The sequence below is a fragment of the Gigantopelta aegis genome, chromosome 7 (genome assembly GCF_016097555.1).
Source record: "Gigantopelta aegis isolate Gae_Host chromosome 7, Gae_host_genome, whole genome shotgun sequence".
In the NCBI taxonomy this organism is placed as follows: domain Eukaryota; kingdom Metazoa; phylum Mollusca; class Gastropoda; order Neomphalida; family Peltospiridae; genus Gigantopelta; species Gigantopelta aegis.
The window spans coordinates 1,653,686-1,675,619 of NC_054705.1; the positions used below are offsets into that span (position 1 = coordinate 1,653,686).

Below are 21,934 nucleotides of genomic sequence, written 5' to 3' on the forward strand. Positions count from 1 at the left end.
GCTTACCGAGTGCCTGGATAAAAAAATTCACCACCGAAAATGTACATTTTGTGTCCGACAAGCCCACATAGGATAGTATATTTCTTCTCATCCAACTATTATTTGATATATATATATATATATATATATATATATATAGAGAGAGAGAGAGAGAGAGAGAGAGAGAGAGAGAGAGAGATAGAGAGAGAGAGAGGTGGGGAGAGAGGTGGAGAGAGAGAGAGAGAGAGAGAGGATTCGTCACAAGTATTTTTTAATATGTAAAATATCAACAGAGTTTACATTAATGGGTATTTCGGTAATTTGACGTCATCACGATTAGGACAAATTAATTTGACGTCATGGATTTTAACTAAATCTTTGAAAACGTTACTCTCAGGTATACAGGTCTTGTTGGCTTGTAAACAAATGACTCATCCATAGCAACACATTACCTACAGACGGTAAAATCAAAGGCACCGACACCAAAGCGAGGTACAAATAATAAATAGACCATTTCATGTTTTTCCGAATACAAGTTTTATGTCAATGAGTGATGTGTGAAAACCATCAAATATCACACATCACTCGTTGACATAAAAATAGTATGTGAAAAACCCCATGAAATAGCCTGTGTGTGTTCGTATGTGTGTATGTGTGTGTGCGCGCGCGCGCGTTTGTGTGTGTGTACATGCGCGCCCTTGTGTATGTATGTGCGTCTGTTTCTCTCTCTCTCTCTCTCCTCCTCTCTCTCTCTCTCTCTCTCTCTCTCTCTCTCTCTGTGTGTGTGTGTGTGTGTGTGTGTGTGTGTGTGATTATTTACCTACACTGAACAATGAGACGTATTTTGTTGGAAGTCACCTCGTCGTTGATTCCCATCTCACTGTTCCTGGCTGAACAGTACACGCACTTCCCATCATGCTCTCTTTCTGGGACATAGGCTACACTTATGCTTGTAATAAATGTATTCGTTCCATCGTTTACTAAATGGCTGCAAAATGTCGGGCGACGTTCTATACGCGTTCTTGATTTTAGTTTACGAACTAGGAGATCAGTGGAGGATGAATCATTGAGTTTGAGGCTGATTTCCGGTTCCGGGCTTGCATCTCCAGTACTGCACGTGAATCCATCATACTGTTTACCCTCAGTCACTGTCAGTACATCTCCACCTTCAGAAATGTTCAGTGATGCGCATTCAACCTTATCTGAAAGTAATATAAACGCACGTGTCCCTTGATGCTCATACTGAGTAGCTCGTCTAGCTGTTTATGTCTTGTTTACTGAATTGTTTAAAGGGGCATTCCTGAGTTTGCTGCAATGTTTTAAGATGTTATCGACTAATAAAATATTTCTAGCATTAAACTTACATATTAAATATATTTTCTTGTTTAGAATATTAGTGGCTGTATATGAAACGTGTTTCTGATCGTTCTAATATTTGCATTAGGTTAATTTTCATTTTATTTTCTAAAAAATATTTTACTAGTCGATTATTGGCGACAACAATTATTACCTTTAAATATTATAACCAAGTTGCACTAAGATAGGCAAAGCCAAAGTTACAAGCCCGTGATCCCTGTCCATGTTAGGCTTAAAAAGACCAAGACACAATGGTACCCATGAACATGTAGAAACACAACGCATACTATGGGCAAAATAGTGTACTTTTTATATTAAGTGTTCCTGCAAACATTATTAATATAGTTTTGTTATTTTCGGCCACTGACCAAAAATACAGATTTTGGAAACGGAACTACGTTTACATTGGTTATGATCAGCAAAGGAATGGTGTATTGTTAAATGCTTTTTCTTTTCTTTTTTTAAATGTGTTTGGGTGTATAGATAGTATAGGCGAAAATGCCCTACTACCCTAGACAATGGTACAATTGTATAATAAAATGGTTAATTTCATTAATTTTTTGAATAAAGTAATCTATCTTAAGGTATCGACTTCTGCATGCTCGGTGCAAATATCACATCTTTATGAAAAGTATGCCTGTGGTTTAAATTTTGCATATCTTCCATAAACTGTATACGTAATATTATATGTACCATTTTTGACCAACAAAAATACAATTAATCTAAAGTAACCTTATTTATGTCAAAATGAAAACAATGTACTGCTTGGTAATATTTCACAATAATTATTACTGGAACCCGCACTAAATCATATCCAAAACAGTCTATGTAAGTTACGTTCGAATACAAAACTGATACAGCGTTTAACTTTAACTTACTTATAGCTGTCAAGTTAACAAAGTTGCTGTAGTAGTTTTGGTCAAGTCGATGTATATTGTGCAATAGTAATCGGTCATCTCTCCGACGCTAACTGCTATGGTAATGCCGTATTCCTTGGACGGTGAAGTAGTATTGCTAGTTCCAGGACCACAAAATGTACTTGTTGTTCCAAAGAGTTCCGATAATTCGATCTTATTTGCAGTACAATGTGATCCCTTCTGATAAAAATTAGCCAAGGTGCTATAGGAATTGCGGCCTTCTACCCGAAGTATATGCACGCGATAGGTAAAACCGGCTGCGTCGCCCACTTTGCAGGATAATGTGACTTCCTGGTGATGTTTTGGTGTCATTGTTGAGGCTGTCAACTCCATCGTTAAGCCTGTGTGAATAGATAACAGCATTGCATCGTTAGTTATTGCTGAACACGGACTATCTTTTATCGTGCAACCACCGTTTCTATTGACAGAATATGATGACGGATATAGAGAATACTAAACGAGTTCCCGCGTGAGACCGTTAATATTACAACGAGAGTAATTTCAATCGTACATCACGAGCAAAAGCGAGTAATGTACAATTAGTCACACGATTTGTAATATAAACGGTCTCACATGGGAAAGAGTATAGTATTTTATTTATTACACCGCACATCTATGAACAATAATCGCACAGAATGACTTCCAAAATAACTAAACAAGACATAAAAATGCATGGATTAAAGACCGAGAAAATGACGTTATTTACCAAATGACGTCATGTAGCAAAATGGCGTCATGTTGTGGCTACTTTATTTAGCTATTTATCAATGAAACTTTGCATTCCGTTGATCAGCTGACCGAGGTCGTGTCCTCTGAAGAAGCACATTCCACAATGTGAAATACCATTTATCTCTCACGGTTATCTCCCACACCGCGGTGTAATAAAAATCAAAGTCATATCCTGCTACTAGCGGGATATGACTTTTGACGTCACGTATGTGACGTCACACGCATAGCTATATTACAAAATCGCTCATTTGACCTCTAGGTCATCGTAAAATGTGGCTGAAATAACAAAAATAATAGCTTTCCCCTTAATTTTTATGGTCTGCGGGATAAAGATAATAGCTAGTTCTTTATGTAATAATAATGAGTGTTGAAAACGAAAAACCCATAAACATATAATATTTCTTAAACGTTGTACCACATTTAGTTTTAGCCCGAATACTCTTGACAGTAAGAGAGCTAGACGGACACTTGGGCAGTTATCAGTACTCCTTTACCGTCGATAGCTGTCCAAACGTCCGTCTATCTCTATTACCATCAGAGTACGCGGGCTAACTTTGGTTGTTTTCCCAAACAAAATTTGTATAACCGCACACATTTAAACCCTACATTTCTAGGAGCCATTTTTTGTTGTTGTCGCGTCATGTAACCTTACTTAATATAAAACGTTATAGGTATTGTTTTCATTTCTTAGCATGACAGAACATTGGATTCGTACTACAAAACCTCGATAAAATTGTACACGCACAGCAAAATTAAATGTTTATTTGCTATCATGGATCTTCTTTATTCCAAAACTTGATTTGAAGATAATTACGTAAATAGCATTACATCCGGAGTGATCCAATTATTACTATCCAGTTATTGTCCTACGAAAAGCTACGCAAGTTCAGCATTACGCGCAATAAGTCGAATTGATTGATGTGTGAGTCCGCATATATATGGAATCTATGTTATAAGTAGCATTGTAACTATGAACTATGAATGCAATAGATACGCAACCATATCCTACAGCACTACACATTGTTTTTTAGTAATATTCCATTGGCTATTCTTGTATGTGTATGCATACCTTTATATTTTATGTTTAAAATACCTCTCTCTTTCTCTTTTTCCTCTCTCAATCTCTCGCTCTTTCTCGCTCTCTCTCTCTGTGTCACATACGTGTGTGTGAGATGGGGGTGGGGGGTGTCACGTACGTGTGTCACGTACTCGCGTGTGTGCGCGTCCTTGTGTGTATGTGTGCGTGTCTGTGTGTGTGCGCGCGTGTGTGCGTGTGTGTGTCGTTGTATGTATGTGTGTGTGTGTGTGTGTGTGTGTGTGTGTGTGGTTGACTTACCTGCACTACAGACAATCAGTACCGAAAGAACAAGACTACTTATAAAAAAGAAGCTCGCATCCATTGTCTTCTTCGACTTCTAGTTAGGAACAAAGTTCTTATTTTATGTAGGTGAACTGCGTACGAAGCCGCTCCGCTGTGTCCTGTTGCCGGATTGATATGATTGGTGTTCAGCATCTTCCTGGTTTGTATTTCCACCCTATATACAAACACCCATATTCAATCGTCAAACGGTCAGTGTGTTTGCGCGTAGTCTACAGTGTCAACACAGTAAAGAACCGTTATACTGTTACTTTCACGTATGGCCTATAGTACACTTGATTAAGACATACATCCACTGTATTCGGAGTGCTGAACAAAAGGAGTCGGCATACTATGTCTCCGTGGTCTACTATACTGACTGTTTTCAACCCGATGCACACTAAAATGTGTTTTATTTAACGACACCACTAGATCATATTGATTTAGTAATCATCGGCTATTGGATGTCAAACATTTGGTAATTACACCCACTACATTATTAGCAAGGAATATTTTATATGCACCATCCAACAGACAGGACAGCACATATCACGACCTTTGATATTCCAGTCGTGGTACACTGGGTGAAATGAGAAATAGCCCAATGAACCCACCTACGCGGATCGATCCCAGACCGACCGCGTATTCGGCGAGCGGTTTACCACTGGTCTACGTCTCGCCGCTCGATACACACAAAGTTATTTACAATGGCACCCAAAGGGTCTATATCGTCATTGTATACCTTACATTGTCATCATAATAACAAACATAGTAATATAGACCAAAACCAAATTTTATATTTTATCACATGATGTATAATACACAAAATTAAAAAGAAAACAACAGAACGGGGGAAAAAGACACGTCGATTTCAGAAGGAGAAGGGTGATTGTCAGTTAGGGGTGTTTTCAAACCGATATATATGTGTTGACAGTAAAAATAAAATAAAATAATAGACAATGCATGGGGTTTAAAGTCCACTGGGGTCCGCCATTGGAACAATTAAGACTAATGACACGGGATCCACTAAAATGACAATTTTACATATAGTTTGAAATAATAAACACACTTGTTCTAGATTTTATATAACTTTCGCTGTTCCTAGATGTTATACAACTTTCGCTGGTCCTAGATTTTATATAACTTTCTCTGCACCTAGATTTTATATAACTTTCGCTGTTCCTAGATTTTATATAACTTTCGCACGTAAACCTTCTTTTTTTACTTACAACAAATCATGAAAATATATATATTGTTTTATGTTCAATTAAAGACATGGTTTTAGCTAATTGTCATAACTTTATTCTTACCTACAGTGGAGTCGAAAATATCTTATAATTTAACGTGGATTTGAAACTGAACGGGGTTTTACATGCACAGTGTAAAGTTTATTTTTGTTTAACGACACAACTAGAACACCTTGATTTAGTAATCTTCGGCTACTGGATGTCAAACATTTGGTAATTTGACATATAGTCTTAGAGAGGAAACCCGCTACATAGATGATGGTCGGGTTAAGATCTCAAATCGTCATAAGTTGTTTCATTATTTTCTGCAATAAACAACAAATGCACATTAGATGAAGAAACGAAACACATTCAAGTATCCATACAGTACCTTTTTTCAAGGTTAATATAAAAATAAATCTATTATACTTTTTTTCGCCAGGTCAGTGTATTAATAAAACTCTTATACCATTATTCCAGGTTTAAGTACAAAAAACTTGTTTTCCCCAGGTTAAGTGTAATATGAGTCGACATTGATTAAACAAAGGTGAATACCGTAATAAGTGTAAAATGCAATTATATTTGCTAGAGGACGTTTGAAGATGAAAATAAAGCATTAAAGAAAAGTAGTTCTCTACTCACGGTTTTCACTGTTCCGCATTGCCGTGTTCCCATGTCTAAAGTATAAAGCAGATATATTAAATAAAATATGAAGCATATTTATTAATCTGAAGATACCGGTAATCTAAAGTATATAATGAATAGACGTAGTATGTATATAATGAATAAAATCTAATATATTTAATGTATATAAAGAATAGACGGCAGTACGTATATAATTAATAGACCGCAGTACGTATATAATAAATAGACTGCAGTACGTATATGATGAAAATAATATAATGTATTTAGTGTATATAATGAATAGCCGGCAGTACGTATATAATGAATAGAATATAATGTGTTTAATGTATATAATGCATAGACGTAGTACGTATATAATGAATAGACCGCAGTACGTATATAATGAATAGAATATAGTGTGTTTAATGTATGTAATGAATAGACGTAGTACGTATATAATGAATATAATATAATGTATTTAGTCTGTATAATGCATAGACGTAGTACGTATATAATGAATGGACGTAGTACGTATATAATTAATGGACGTAGTACGTATATAATTAATGGACGTAGTACGTATATAATTAATGGACGTAGTACGTATATAATGAATATAATATAATGTATTTAGTCTGTATAATGCATAGACGTAGTACGTATATAATGAATGGACATAGTACGTATATAATGAATGGACGTAGTACGTATATAATTAATGGACGTAGTACGTATATAATTAATGGACGTAGTACGTATATAATTAATGGACGTAGTACGTATATAATGAATATAATATAATGTATTTAGTCTGTATAATGCATAGACGTAGTACGTATATAATGAATGGACGTAGTACGTATATAATTAATGGACGTAGTACGTATATAATTAATGGACGTAGTACGTATATAATTAATGGACGTAGTACGTATATAATGAATATAATATAATGTATTTAGTCTGTATAATGCATAGACGTAGTACGTATATAATTAATGGACGTAGTACGTATATAATGAATGGACGTAGTACGTATATAATTAATGGACGTAGTACGTATATAATTAATGGACGTAGTACGTATATAATGAATATAATATAATGTATTTAGTCTGTATAATGCATAGACGTAGTACGTATATAATGAATAGAACATGATGTATATGATGAATAGACGTAGTATGCATACAATAAATAAGAATATAGTGTGTTTATTGTATATAATGTATCTAATGTATATGATGAATAGACGTAGTATGCATATAATAAATATAATATAGTGTATTTAATGTATATAATGTATCTAATGTATATGATGAATAGACGTAGTATGCATATAATAAATATAATATAGTGTATTTAATGTATATAATGTATCTAATGTATATGATGAATAGACGTAGTATGTATATAATGAATATATGTATTACGTATATAATGAATAGAATATAGTGTATTTAATGTATATAATGAATAGACGTAGTATGTATATAATGAATATATGCATTAAGTATATAATAAATATAATATAGTGTATTTAATGTATATAATGTATATAATGTATCTAATGTATATGATGAATAGACGTAGTATGTATATAATGAATATATGCATTAAGTATATAATAAATATAATATAGTGTATTTAATGTATATAATGTATATAATGTATCTAATGTATATGATGAATAGACGTAGTATGTATATAATGAATATATGCATTAAGTATATAATAAATATAATATAGTGTATTTAATGTATATAATGTATCTAATGTATATGATGAATAGACGTAGTACGTATATAATGAATAGAATATAGTGTATTTAATGTATATAATGAATAGACGTAGTACATACATATATATAATGAATAGAATATAGTGTATTTAATGTATATAATGAATTGACGTAGTACATATATATATATATATATATTAGATATATGCAATATTAAAAATATTTGGTTTGTTTAACGACACCACTGAAGCACGTTGATTTATTATCGGCTATTGGGTGCCAAACATGTGGTAATTCTTACACATACTCTTAGGAAGAAACCCGCTTCATTTTGTTTCCATTATTAGCAAGGGATCGTGTATATGCACCATCCCACAGACAGGATAGCAAATACCACGGTCTTTGGTGTATCTGTCGTGGTGCACTGGCTGGAACGAGAAACAGCCCAATTGGCCACCGACGGCATCGATCCTAGACCGACTGCACACCAAGCGGGTGCTACGTCCCGTCCCTGTACAATATCAAATGCCAGGAAGAATACATATGTATGTATCTTTTGCAGTTAAAGGGACATAACCTAGTTTCAACCCGTGAAAGTTAACACTAAGTTTAGTTAATCTACAAACCTGCAACACATTGGGATAAACTTACATGTGTATGTAGCTTTTGCAGTTAAAGGGACATACCCTAGTTTCAACCCGTGAAAATTAACACTAAGTTTAGTTAATCTACAAACCTGCAACGCATTGGGATAAACTTACATATGTATGTAGCTTTTGCAGTTAAAGGGACATACCCTAGTTTCAACCCGTGAAAGTTAACACTAAGTTTAGTTAATCTACAAACCTGGAACACATTTAGATAAAGTTACAATTGAATGAAACAAGAGTCTGTGACTTTGAAATGGTGAAATACCCTGTAAAAACGGAATAAATGTCGACTCCACAACTGTTTCTTCTCAGACGCACGTGCGTTTTTAAAACTATGAGAAATGCATTTTGTGATATCAAAAATACCAGAATGACCAAAAACACTTCGAATACTAGTATACAGAAAATGGTAATATAAACCATAAAATCTAAATAAAGTATGATTTCCGTTATCAAAAACGGCTATAAATACACATTAGTGTAAAGATATATGTTCATTGAATGCGTTAAGTTTATATGACAACTATTTATAAATGAGTCCATTCTAAACACCCACTTCTTACATTCCATTCCCACATTATCTCTCCCCCCCCCCCCCCCCCCCCCCCCCCCACCTTTCGTGAAAACGACTGGTGCGACAATCTTGAATCGAGTGTTTGTTATGTTTATGCATACTATAGCGTACGCATTTAATATCAGAAACAAAAGTATAATTTAATAAATATGTTGTTAAAGCGGTTGTGACTTTTGAAAGAAAAAGTAAAGTTTGTTTTATTTAACGACACCACTAGAGCACATTGATTTTGTTTCCATATGTTTGACGTCCAATAGCCGATGGGCTATTGGACGTCTGACACTTTGTTTTTTTACAGGAAACCCGCTGCCGCCACATAGGCTACTCTTTTACGACAGGCAGCAAGGGATAGTTTATTTGCGCTTCCCACAGGCAGGATAGCAAACACCATGGCCTTTGTTGAACCAGTTATGTATCACTGGTCGGTGCCAGTGGTTTACACATACCCAATTACCCAATGAACCTTGCGGAGCACTCACTCAGGGATTGGATTAAAAATCCCATGCCTCGACTGGGATACGAACCCAGTACCTACCAGCCTGTAGACCGATGGCCTAACTACGACGCCATTGCTTTTGAAAGAATGATCAAAACAAGTTTTATGAAATTTGACAAGTTAACACCTACAAACCGGAACTAAAAAGAGAAGAATTATCAATTGTTCTGGGAGATCCTGCTACAAATTCGAGTCTAGCATGTGCAGTCTGCTCTAAAGATACTGTCATGAGCATCAAGAACATGACACATGCTATTTCTAAGTTTTATTTTTAAAAAAGACTAACTTCGTCTTTATAAGAACCGCTTGTATTCTAATTAGGGTTTTATTTCTCAAATTTGACTTGACGCCCATGAATTTTCACTTTCATTTAAAAAATATATCATTAAGCGAAATTATAATTTAAAAGAGTAATACTATATATGTATTTATTCAAATTAATGGATCTATTTTGCATTAGGAAACGATATAGGAGAGGAAAGGGGTGTTTGTCAAGACTTACGTCGTGTTTTCAAAACATATCTTTATATAATAATAAAAAATTGGTATTATTTACATTCAGATTGGGAACTTTTTACTCCAAAATTGGGAATAAAAACCGATATAGCCTTTGAAGATTGGTGGGGAAAGGTGCTGATTATCGGAGTTGAGAAACCATGCTAAGGAATTCAAATAAAATAATGGCAGTACGAAAACTTACGAATGCTGTCCTTTGTCCGACCGCCTCCCTGCAATATATATAGAAATAATCATATTGTTTATTGATTTACTCATTCTGCAGACCGCCTCCCTGCAATACATATAGAAATAATCATATTGTTTATTGATTTACTCATTCTCCAGACCGCCTCCCTGCAATACATATAGAAATAATCATATTGTTTATTGATTTACTCATTCTCCAGACCTCCTTCCTGCAATACATATAGAAATAATCATATTGTTTATTGATTTACTCATTCTCCAGACCGCCTCCCTGCAATACATACAGAAATAATCATATTGTTTATTGATTTACTCATTCTCCAGACCGCCTCCCTGCAATACATATAGAAATAATCATATTGTTTATTGATTTACTCATTCTCCAGACCGCCTCCCTGCAATACATATAGAAATAATCATATTGTTTATTGATTTACTCATTCTCCAGACTGTAGCTAGACTATCTGGCTTTTGGAACCTAAGGCGAAGGAAGATCGGTGTTTTTACTATAGCAAATTAAAATGTATTCGCGACATATCAGCGAAGCGAATAAAACAGATTAATAGAAATCACCAAATTGGACTGAAGTATTCCTATTTTAATGGCAGTTTTTTTTTTCTTTCTACACGCACACACATACGGACACACATGCGCGCGCGCACACAGACACACACACGCAGACACATACATATATACATACACACACGCAAAAAGACACATACACATACACACACACACACACACATATACATACACGCACGCACACACACACACACACATACACACTTACACACATACACACTTACACACATGCACGCACACACACACACACGTACGTACCAAACGTATATAAGTCATTAGAAGAACCGCCAACATGCACTACAGCAACTGATAAAACGGAACCTCTCTAAACCGGATACCTCTTACAGTTGTACCCTCTATATAGACACGTGGCTGTCTGGTTTGGAGGAGATTCACTATACATGTGTACGTTTTAGAGAGGTCCACTGTACATGTGTACGTTTTAGAGAGGTCCACTGTACATGTGTACTTTTTAGAGAGGTCCACTGTACATGTGTACGTTTTAGAGAGGTTCACTGTACATGTGTACGTTTTAGAGAGGTCCAATGTACATGTATTCGATTTAGAGAGATGTGTTTTATATGTATATATGTATTCGTTTGGTTGTATTTAGACCACAACTGTACATATAACCCTGTATCGTTGAATTGTAGCTTTCAAAGTCTTCATCTTAAGGCTAAAACTGTGAACAGGATATAACGGTAAGAAAACGACTGTACATACTCTGTTGACATAGGCGCCTAGCTACACAGTAGATGACGACAGCGACGACACTCATACCAAGTCCGACCGCGACGCCCACACCAACGGCAACACCAACAGAAAAATACGATTCTAAAAGAATAAAGAAAAATTAAATAATATTAATACAAATTAGAAACAGAAATATCTCATTTACAAAATCATCACAGTTAAAGTTATTTTTATTGACACCACTAGAGCACATTGATTTATTAATTATCGGCTATTGGATGTCAAACATTTGGTTATTCTGACATAATAGTCTTTGAGAGGAAACTCGCTACATTTTTGCATTAGTACCTGGGTGGGGAGGGGGGGGGGGGGGAAGGAGGGGGCGGTGAGGGAGGGCAAGACGTAGCCCAGTAGTAAAGACCTCGCTTGATGAGCGGTCGATTTGGGATCGATCCCCGTCAGTGGGCCCATTGGGCTATTTCTCGCTCCAGCCAGTGCACCACGACTGGTACATCAAAGGCCGTCGTATGTGCTGTCCTATCTATGGGATGGTGCATATAAAAGATCCCTTGCTGCTAATCGAAAATAGTAGCCCATGAAGTGGCGACAGCAGATTTCCTCTCTCAATATCTGTGTGGTCTGACGCCATATAACATTAAATAAAATGTGTTGAGTGCGTCGTTAAATAAGACATTTCCTTCCTAGTACCAAGGGATCTTTAATATGTACCATCCCACAGACAGGATAGCACATACCACAGCCTTTGATATACCAGTTGTGGTGCACTGGCTGGAATGAGAAATGGCCCAATAAGCCCACCGACGGAAAATCAACATAGGTAACATAATTGTTCGTACATGTTTTCTACCTGTGTAATATACTGAATAAAGTGTACTTACTCTCCAAAAAAGTTAAAGTAAAGTTTGTTTTTGTTTAACGACACCATTAGAGCACATTGATATGTTAATCATCGGCTATTGGATGTGAAACAGTTGGTAATTCTGACTTGTAGTAAATAGAGGAAATCCGAGACATTTTCTTAATGCAGCAAGGGATCTTTTATATGCACATTGCCACAGACAGGAAAGCACATACCACAGCCTTTGACCACTTACTCTCCACGTGCAGTTTGAAATATTTGTCAGCAGTGATCCCAGATCCTGGATTTCTCGCCGTGCACTTGTAATAGCCAGCATCTTGCTCGGTGATGTGGGTCAGAGAAAGACGACTTCCTGTGGCGATACCTCTTTCCAGGTAGGTCCAGGTGTATATACAACTCGGCTTGCAGTCTACTGAACAGTTCACAGTCAGTGATCCAGTTTCACCTACCGTGTAGGCGACTTCAGCAGGGTCGAAATTTATGTCAGTTTTTAGAGGCCCATCTAAAAGATAATTCTTTAAGTATAATAATATCATCGCGGTTGCGTTTTCAAAGCGGATACGCAACAATCATGCGCTGCGTATATAACAATGTTTTTCTTGTTAGTAATGACAGAAATATAGCCTATTATATATATTACTTATGTTTCTACCTGTATTAAAACAAGTCGTTTATCTACAAATGAAAAATAAAAAAATATTTTTATTCCAAATATATGATACCAAACATCTCTCTCTCTCTCTCTCTCTCTCTCTCTCTCTCTCTCTCTCTCTCTCTCTCTCTCTCTCTCTCTCTCGCTCTCGCTCTCGCTCTCTCTCTCTGGTTTCAGTATCTCTCTCTCTCTCTCTCGCTCTCTCTCTCTCTCTCTCTCTCTCTCTCTCTCTCTCTCTCTCTCTCTCTCTCTCTCTCTCTCTCTCTCTCTCTCTCTCCCTCTCTCTCTCTATATATATATATATATCTGTCTGTCTATCTCTGTATCTCCCTATCTATCTATCTATCATGCCACCGGCTATCAAGACTTTTAATGATTAAAACTGAATATGAATTTCATGTTCTTCCTTATAATAGTAATGTGGGTACACCACGAGTTTCTGGTATTCCTGATGGTTATAGTAGCTTAAACAACATTTTCTAATACAGGTACGAAACTTTTGAAGGAAAAATCCAGTTCGAGCTGCTAATATGAAATTTTAGATCTGGTATTGACCACTTTTGAAATACAAGTTGCTAAAATTATGAAAGCCGAGGTTTGCCGAGGCTTTTTATACTTTTATCAACGAGTGCTGATAAATTATATCACAAGATACGAGGGGGTATTCTTTTTATCATCCATTATCATTCTTTTCATTTGCGACACGTGTCAGCAATGTGGGCTGAATGTCACTATATTTGACAGCGGTAGACTCGTTAACCAGGAGAACGGCAGTGGCGTGACGTCACTAATGATAGATTTAGCGCTGTAACAAACACAGTGACGTAACAAACTATTGTCTTGTGATTAAAATGTGAACAATCAAGATTATAAGAAGTGATCTCGCAGGAGATATCGCATATATATATATATATATATATATATATATATATATATATATATATATATATATATATATATATATCATCATCGTTGTCTCCCCCATGGGGCCGTTAGTGCAGTGTCTATAATATTATAGTTATTTACTTACACTGAACGACGAGACGTATTTTGTTGGAGGTCACCTCGTCGTTGTTTCCCCATCTCACTGTTCCTGGCTGAACAGTAGACGTACTTCCCATCATGCTCTCTTTCTGGGACATAGGTTACAGTTATGCTTGTAATAAATGTATTCGTTTCATCGTTTGCTAAATGGCTGCAAAATGTCGGGCGACGTTCTATACGCGTTCTTGATTTTAGTTTACGAACTAGGAGATCAGTGGAGGATGGATCATTCAGTTTGAGGCTGATTTCCGGTTCCGGGCTTGCATCTCCAGTACTGCACGTGAATCCATCATACTGTTTACCCTCAGTCACTGTCAGTACATCTCCACCTCCAGAAATAGTCAGAGATGCACATTCAACCGTATCTGAAAGTAACACAAACACGCATGTTACTTGTTGATGACCAGATCAAATACAAGGTTTTGTGTCTGGCGTAAAAATTTCGAACATTACATATTACATACATGCGGTGTGTGTGTGTGTGTGTGTGTGTGCCACTAGTTACTAGCAGATATTAATGAGTCATTTTTGTATTAAATGAAAACAAAGTTCTGTTTGGTAATTCTTCAGAATTACTGAAACTCGTTGTCTAAATCCGATTTGAAACAGTGTTTGCATATTAAGTTCATATCAAAAAACTAACACAAAAGTCTTTCATCAAGAAAACTAATCTTGTGTCTTCTTTAACTTACTTATGGTTGTAAAGTTAACAAAGTTGCTATGGCAGGGTTGGTCGTAGTCGATGTATATAGTGCAATAGTAATCGGTCATCTCTCCGACGTTAACTGCTATGGTAATGCCGTATTCCTTGGACGTTGAATTAGTATTGCTAGTTCCAGGTCCACAAAATGCCCTTGTTATTCCAACGAGGTCCGATAACTCGTTCCTATTTGCAGTACATTGTGAGGCCTTCTGACGAAAATTAGCCATGTTGCTATAGGAATCGCGACCTTGTACCCGACGTATATGCACGCTATACCTTAAACTGCCTGGGTCATCCAGTGTACAGGTCAAGACTACTTCCTGATGATTTTTTGGTGTGTCTGTTGAAGCTGCCAAATTTATAGACAGGCCTGCGTAAATAGACGAAAACAAAACACATCATTAGTTAGTAGAAAACATGGATTATCTTGGCATAATAATGATTGTTGAAGCTGTGAACAACCTGCAAGAATACGAACATATATATCTAACGTCAACCCCTAGTGTAAAGTCAACCGCTGGTGTAACGTCAACCCCTAGTGTAAGCTCAACTCCTAGTGTAACGTCAACCCATAGTGTAACGTCAGCGCCTAGTGTAAGCTCAACCCCTAGTGTAACGTTAACCCCTAGTGTAACGTCAACCCCTAGTGTAACGTCAGCCCCTAGTGTAACGTCAAACCCTAGTGTAACGTCAGCCCCTAGTGTAACGTCAGCCCCTAGTGCAACGTCATCTCCTAATTTAACGTCAGCCCCTAGTGTAACGTCAACCCTAGTGTAACGTCAGCCCCTAGTGTAACGTCAACCCCTAGTGTAAAGTCAGCCCATAGTGTAACGTTAGCCCCTAGTGTAACGTCAGCCGTAGTGTATCGTTAACCCCTAGTGTAACGTCAACCCCAAGTGTAACGTCAGCCCCTAGTGTAACGTCAACCCCTAGTGTAACGTCAACCCCTTGTGTAACGTTAACCTCAAGTGTAACGTCAACACCTAGTGTAACGTCAGCCCCTAGTGTAACATCAACCCATAGTGTAACGTCAACACATGCTCTTTGTTGTAAGCGGCGGTAGCATGTTTCGCCTCACGGAGCATAGCTGGCGTCACCTGAAACTCACAACAGTTTCGCGTCAAATTTATCTTGCATTGCATGGAGATCGCGAAAAATCTGTTACGTCAAAATCATAAAAATTCGTAAGGATTGCATCGTACGCCCATAAGCATGCAAATCGCGAAAATCCGTAAGGCTTACGGGTAAACCGTACAAGTTGACACCTCTGCTGTACATATTTATTCCACACTTTTGTCAATGGAAGAACCACATAAGTTTTATGCAGGGTTTTACACTAGGGGTTAACGTTACACTAGAGGCTGACTTTACACTAGGTGTTAACGTTACACTAGGGGCTGACGTTACACTAGGGGCTGACGTTACACTAGGGTTGACGTTGCACTAGGGGCTGGCGTTGCACTAGGGCCTGTCGTTACACTAGGTTTTGACGTTACACTAGGGGCTGACGTTACACTAGGGGTTGACGTTACACTAGGGGTTGAGCTTACACTAGGGGCTGACGTTACACTATGGGTTGACGTTACACTAGGGTTTGACGTTACACTAGGGGCTGACGTTACACTAGGGGTTGACGTTACACTAGGGGTTGAGCTTACACTAGGGGCTGACGTTACACTATGGGTTGACGTTACACTAGGGGCTGACGTTACACTAGGGGTTGACGTTACACTTGGGGTTAACGTTACACTAGGGGTTGAGCTTACACTAGGGGCTGACGTTACACTATGGGTTGACGTTACACTAGGGGCTGACGTTACACTAGGGGTTGACGTTACACTAGGGGTGAACGTTACACTAGAGGCTGACGTTACACTAGGGGCTGACGTTACACTAGGAGCTGACGTTACACTAGGGGCTGACGTTACACTAGGGGCTGATGTTACACTAGGGTTTGACGTTACACTACGGGCTGACGTTACACTAGGGTTTGACGTTACACTAGGGGTTAACGTTACACTAGGGGCTGACGTTACACTAGGTGTTGACGTTACAATAGGGGTTTACAGTGCAGAAGTTCATTTTTGTTTTAGATCCGACATTCATTGCATTATATTGTCAATTGTCATTGTTTTCGTGCGTGCGTGCATGTTCACGTTTTAATTATTTATTTTTCTGTATGTGGGTGTGTGGTTTACTTACCTGCACTACAGACAGCCAGAACCGATAAAACAACAATATTTCCAAACATAGAGCTCGTATCCATTTTGTCTTCTTTAACGTCTAACAATGACCTAAGTTCTCAAGTCGTATGGCTAGAACATGTTAGAAAGACGCTCGGCCGTAGTCTCGATTCTGAGAGACGTGATTGGCGTACAGCTTGTTCCTGGTCCACATTTCCACCCTCTACACACACCCGTTTAATCACGAACGGTTTTACATCTTCAGCGCCTAGCGTACAATGTCAACACCATTATGAACCGTTATACTGTTTACTTTTACGCATGACCCGTAGTACATCAGATTAAAAATACTTTGACTGCTTTCTGGATTCTGGACAATAAGATTCGGCGTACTCTTTTATATCTATTCCTGTTCTATCGTCCATTGATTGATAGATACTCACGGAAAAAAGTCCCTGTGCATCATTAAAATTTCAGTCGTACTTATTTTTGAAACCGATTTTGGCTATACAATCAACATTTTATGTTATTTAAAGTTAATGTAAATACTAGTTAATAACTAAATCACATCAGCTTAATATGTTCTTAAAACGTAGACATGGAGACTCATTTTACTTAATTTATTGCAGAAATATGCACAAAAGAGATTGCTTATGACGGACACACTTTACAGAGGCGAATCTGCGGGGGTGGGGGTGGGGGGCAGAGGCCCGCCCCTCCCCTAAATTTTGCGAAAGTTATAATTTTATTATATATTAATTTTCACCCCCCTCCCCCTCCCCCAAACATCCCCCAAGGTTCCCTTGGCTTTACGCCACATATCATTGGGGTCCCTCCTAAATGGATTTTCTGGATCAGCCTCTGCATTATGTTACATGCCATCTTTAAAATTTTGTCCAATATCACAATTTGAAATTATCTAAAAATAGTAAGACAAAGTATCAAATTACATTTCTGTTTCTTGGTTAGTGCCACTGCTTCTTTGGCTATCAATATGCATAGCACAAGGTCACAGAACACGTGGACAAAACATTTATGGTGTAATTGCAATATCAATATTTTGGAAAATACGCGAAGATGGTAATGGGCTTCCTAGGCATAGTTGGCATTTTAGGCACTTTCCCCAATATGCAATTATTTGGTGCACAGGATTTTTTTTCCGCGGGTATGCTACATGACAAATTACAGGTGTATTACGACAATTTAACAGTTATTTGTGTTTAAAGTAGCATGAATGATATGCTTTTTTCTGCTCTCGTTGTCATCATTTAACACAATATGCATATTAAGTCTTGTCTGCATATGAGGAAAATTTGTCTGCTCGAGTCATCAACTTTCATTTAAACACTGGAAATGAACACAAAATATACTTTATAATTAAATAGTAAACTTTATTTATACTAGTAAATACTAAGTTCCCAAGTGTGTCCTTGTTTTGGCTTATGTAATTAAATCGCTAGTGAAGGTTACTTAAATAAACTCTAACTCCTGGTAAACTATTAAACTATACGCCAGATCTGGTGGTGACTATACTACAACTGTTCGCCAGATCTGGTGGTGACTATACAACTGTTCGCCAGATCAGATTTAAACACACAGTAGGAGTAGAAAAAATTATTAAAAAGTAACATAATACAAACACACTAATCCCACGTCATAGACGAGCCCGGGACAGAATCATCAGCCCAAACCACCAACCAAATCAAATGTTGAGATAGTGAGCAGATGCATGTACCGCCCCCAATTGACTACACCCTACATACACTATATATACATATATAGGTAATAATGGAAACAGTTAAAACTAATTCTTCCAATCTTGTCGCAATAAATTAAGCGCTAATTATGCATTCGCACCAATAAAAAAAACCCCTATTCTTATTAATACACATAATTATAAGTTTAAAAAAACCCCCAACAACAACAAAACTGTGCACGGGGAGGGTAGAGCATATAACAGCTTAATGGAGAAGTAAAACTAAATCCAAGCATCAACGCCGCCGGAAGAGAAAAGGTGACACTGCCAGATGACAACTCCCCCAAAAGACCACCGAGTCTCCGCTCAATTCATTCACACAGTGGCGTAGGCAGGATTTTGTTTTTGGGGGGGGGGGGGGGGGGGGGACCTGACATCCAAGCAAACAATGATATCGAATAGTGGGATATGACACAGGAACCTTTTTAATGTTATTAATAAGCGAAAAGCCCCCCCCCCCCCCCCCCCCCGGCTACGCCACTGCATTCACACAATTACTCTTCCAAAAATAAAGTAAAAAAATAAATAAATAAAAAATGAAATGGGGAGTTGGAGCGTCTAGGCCCACGGGAGACGGTTGTGTCTATCACTCAGTCATACCTCCACCCCATACCCCCAAAGTAAAATAATTTTGAGGCATATAGCCAATGATGAAATTTATATACGGGGCAACCATATATATATATATATCGGTTGATTTAAAGTTGGTTCAAGTTAAAAAAGAAAAATTGAAAGGGAGATAATTACAATTAATCATGTATGCTGACAGTGCCTGTGAAAAGTTCAGTTTATTTAGCAGGCTGTGTTTTGTAGGAATGACTGTAAAACCACAAACAGGACGGCAAAATGCTTTTCACTCGAAGAGACGATGAAGTGGATTGTCTTATTGAGAGAATATCCGACACTGACAGTGTTGAGAAAGCTGACAAACTCTATTCATGTGGTAATCTTTCATTTTCCCCATCTCTGATTTACTCTCGACTCTGGCCGAGTTCACGTCGTTTATTTTACTTTGGTATTTATTCTAAACTATCGAATTCCGTTCCATATCGCTTCTGCACTCTTTTTAATCACACTGCACAAGCACGAACTTTTAATATCACGGCATATGTATGAACTAACCTAGAAAGTATTGACGTCATTTGCAGTGCCTGCACTATTGAACTAACCAGTTACCAAGACTCGAACATATTTTTCACTGTGGAAACTGTTTTTGATAAGTTAAATTAGAAGTACTTACATTTTATTATTTAGAATATTAATTTTTGCAATACCCGAAAATCATTTTCATAATTCTAAAACCGCATGTTAGTCTGAGAAGTAATTTTTTAAATTGAGACAAGCTTGAGTTATTTTAGGCAGTATTTCTATGCTGAAACACCAAAGACGTTAGCTTCACTGTTATAATTTTATCTAAATGTATGTTGCATGTTTGTAGATTGACTTCACTTAGTGCCCATTTTCACTGTTATAATTTTATCTAAATGTATGTTGCATGTTTGTAGATTGACTAAACTTAGTGCCCATTTTCACTGTTATAATTTTATCTAAATGTATGTTGCATGTTTGTAGATTGACTAAACTTAGTGCCCATTTTCACTGTTATAATTTTATCTAAATGTATGTTGCATGTTTGTAGATTGACTAAACGTAGTGCCCATTTTCACTGGCTGAACAGGACGGGACGTAGCCCAGTGGTAACGCACCCGCTCAATGTGCGGTTGGTCTGGGATTGATCCCGGTCGGTGGTCCCATTGGGCTATTTCTTGTTCCAGCCAGTGCATCGCAACTGGTTATATACGGTTGTGTATGTACTACCCTGTCTGTGGGATGGTGCATATAAAAGATCCCTTTCTGCTAATCGAAAAGAGTAGCCCATGAAGTGTCGACAGCAGGTTTCCTCTCTCAATATCTGTGTGGTCCTTAACCATATGTCTGACGCCATATAACCGTAAATAAAATGTGTTCAGTGCGTCATTAAATAAAACATAAATTTCTTCCACGTGTCTTACACGTCCCTTGGTGAGAACACTGCGTTATTTTTGATAACACATAGTTGTTTACACATGTATGTGAGTTAACAATTTCAACACATATGACTGGCTGCTCCTAGGTGATGACCGTTCACCAATGCCATACGTCCAATAAAAAACAGCATGGTGGAAATCGATTACTGGGTATATATATATATAGTTAACCTGGCAATCATGTGTCTGCATCCCCTGCAATTGCCCGCGGAAAATGGCAATTCCGTGGAGATTGCCGCACAGTTTTTCATTTTCTGCGGCATTTGTTTTGCCGTGGACTATATTGCTTTTTTTTTCTCAAGATGGATTTTTTCCTTATATTGTGACAATTAAAATATACTTTGTGAACTGAAAACATATTAAAAGTAAATATTAAAAGAGTAAGTGCACCGTTATTTCTAAGTATCTGAATCTCAGCATCATAGGGCATGATCGAAAATACATGTAAATTATTGCGTTAAGCGAGTATCAACTAGGTAATTCAACTGTTGACTGTTCTTAGCATGTGCATTGCAGGGACCACTGGATTGTAGGGGGTGGTGGGGTGACAGCTTATACATCGTTGAACCGTGGCTATGGTGCATTATGGGTGTTTTATTTTCAGTAAAATTTTTAACATACACTCCTACAAGTCACTTGAAGTTTTATGGTCAGCCTGATGATGATATAGTTTTAGATACTTAGTATACATGTAGAGAGATAGGTAGTTTTAATAGTTTAATCAAAATTTATCTGTCATTTATATTGGCAAAATATGCTACCTCTTTCTGGTGCCGAGCAGCCTAATAAAACCCCCCCACAAAACAACCACAACCTTTACTGTTTTACTTGGGCTTGAAAGTTGGCATTCGGTCTTGGTGACAAATTTTCTAACAGAAATTATGTCATTATTAAAGAAAATTACTTTAATTCTGTATTGCATTAAATATATTTGATCCCTTTGATGTAATGTAATTAAAATATAAAGACTGAACTGGCACGTCACTGAAGACGTGACTATACTGTATATGATAAATTGTCATCCTCTTATAATCCCATTGTTCATGATCGTGCATGTGTC

At 37.2% G+C, this 21,934-nt stretch overlaps 2 protein-coding genes and 1 long non-coding RNA gene across 3 annotated transcripts in view; 1 reads left to right on the forward strand and 2 right to left on the reverse strand.

Annotated features, from left to right (window-relative positions):
• Positions 1–5,117: 5,117 nt before the first annotated feature.
• On the reverse strand, positions 5,118–11,758 carry LOC121376893. The gene is made up of 4 exons (XR_005958552.1): positions 11,660–11,758; positions 10,350–10,377; positions 6,207–6,241; positions 5,118–5,890 (listed from the first exon to the last, which is right to left on the reverse strand). It is a non-coding gene; the product is annotated as an uncharacterized LOC121376893 (long non-coding RNA).
• Positions 11,759–12,458: 700 nt separating this feature from the next.
• On the reverse strand, positions 12,459–14,416 carry LOC121377179 (pregnancy-specific beta-1-glycoprotein 1-like). Its single transcript, XM_041505086.1, has 3 exons — positions 14,192–14,416; positions 12,725–13,011; positions 12,459–12,497 (listed from the first exon to the last, which is right to left on the reverse strand). Exons 1-3 carry the CDS (start codon positions 14,301–14,303, stop codon positions 12,459–12,461), a joined length of 438 nt encoding a protein of 145 aa, XP_041361020.1. The 5' UTR covers positions 14,304–14,416.
• A 5,213-nt stretch (positions 14,417–19,629) lies between these two features.
• Positions 19,630–21,934, forward strand: part of LOC121377181 — a 38,514-nt gene continuing 36,209 nt past the window's right edge. Inside the window, 1 exon segment of the mRNA XM_041505087.1 lies at positions 19,630–19,790. Within this exon segment, the coding sequence (XP_041361021.1) occupies positions 19,694–19,790 (97 nt within the window). The 5' untranslated portion in view covers positions 19,630–19,693.

Bases quoted from the DNA above. Each gene is read 5' to 3' on its own strand.
- LOC121377179 (XM_041505086.1), bottom strand. From the start codon at position 14,303: ATGTCCCAGAAAGAGAGCATGATGGGAAGTACGTCTACTGTTCAGCCA. The intron at 13,012-14,191 runs GTAAGTAAATAA...ATTATCTTTTAG, and splicing joins AATACGTCTCGTCGTTCAGT to ATGGGCCTCTAAAAACTGAC. The intron at 12,498-12,724 runs GTATGTGCTTTC...TATATTACACAG, and splicing joins GTAAGTGGTCAAAGGCTGTG to GTAGAAAACATGTACGAACA.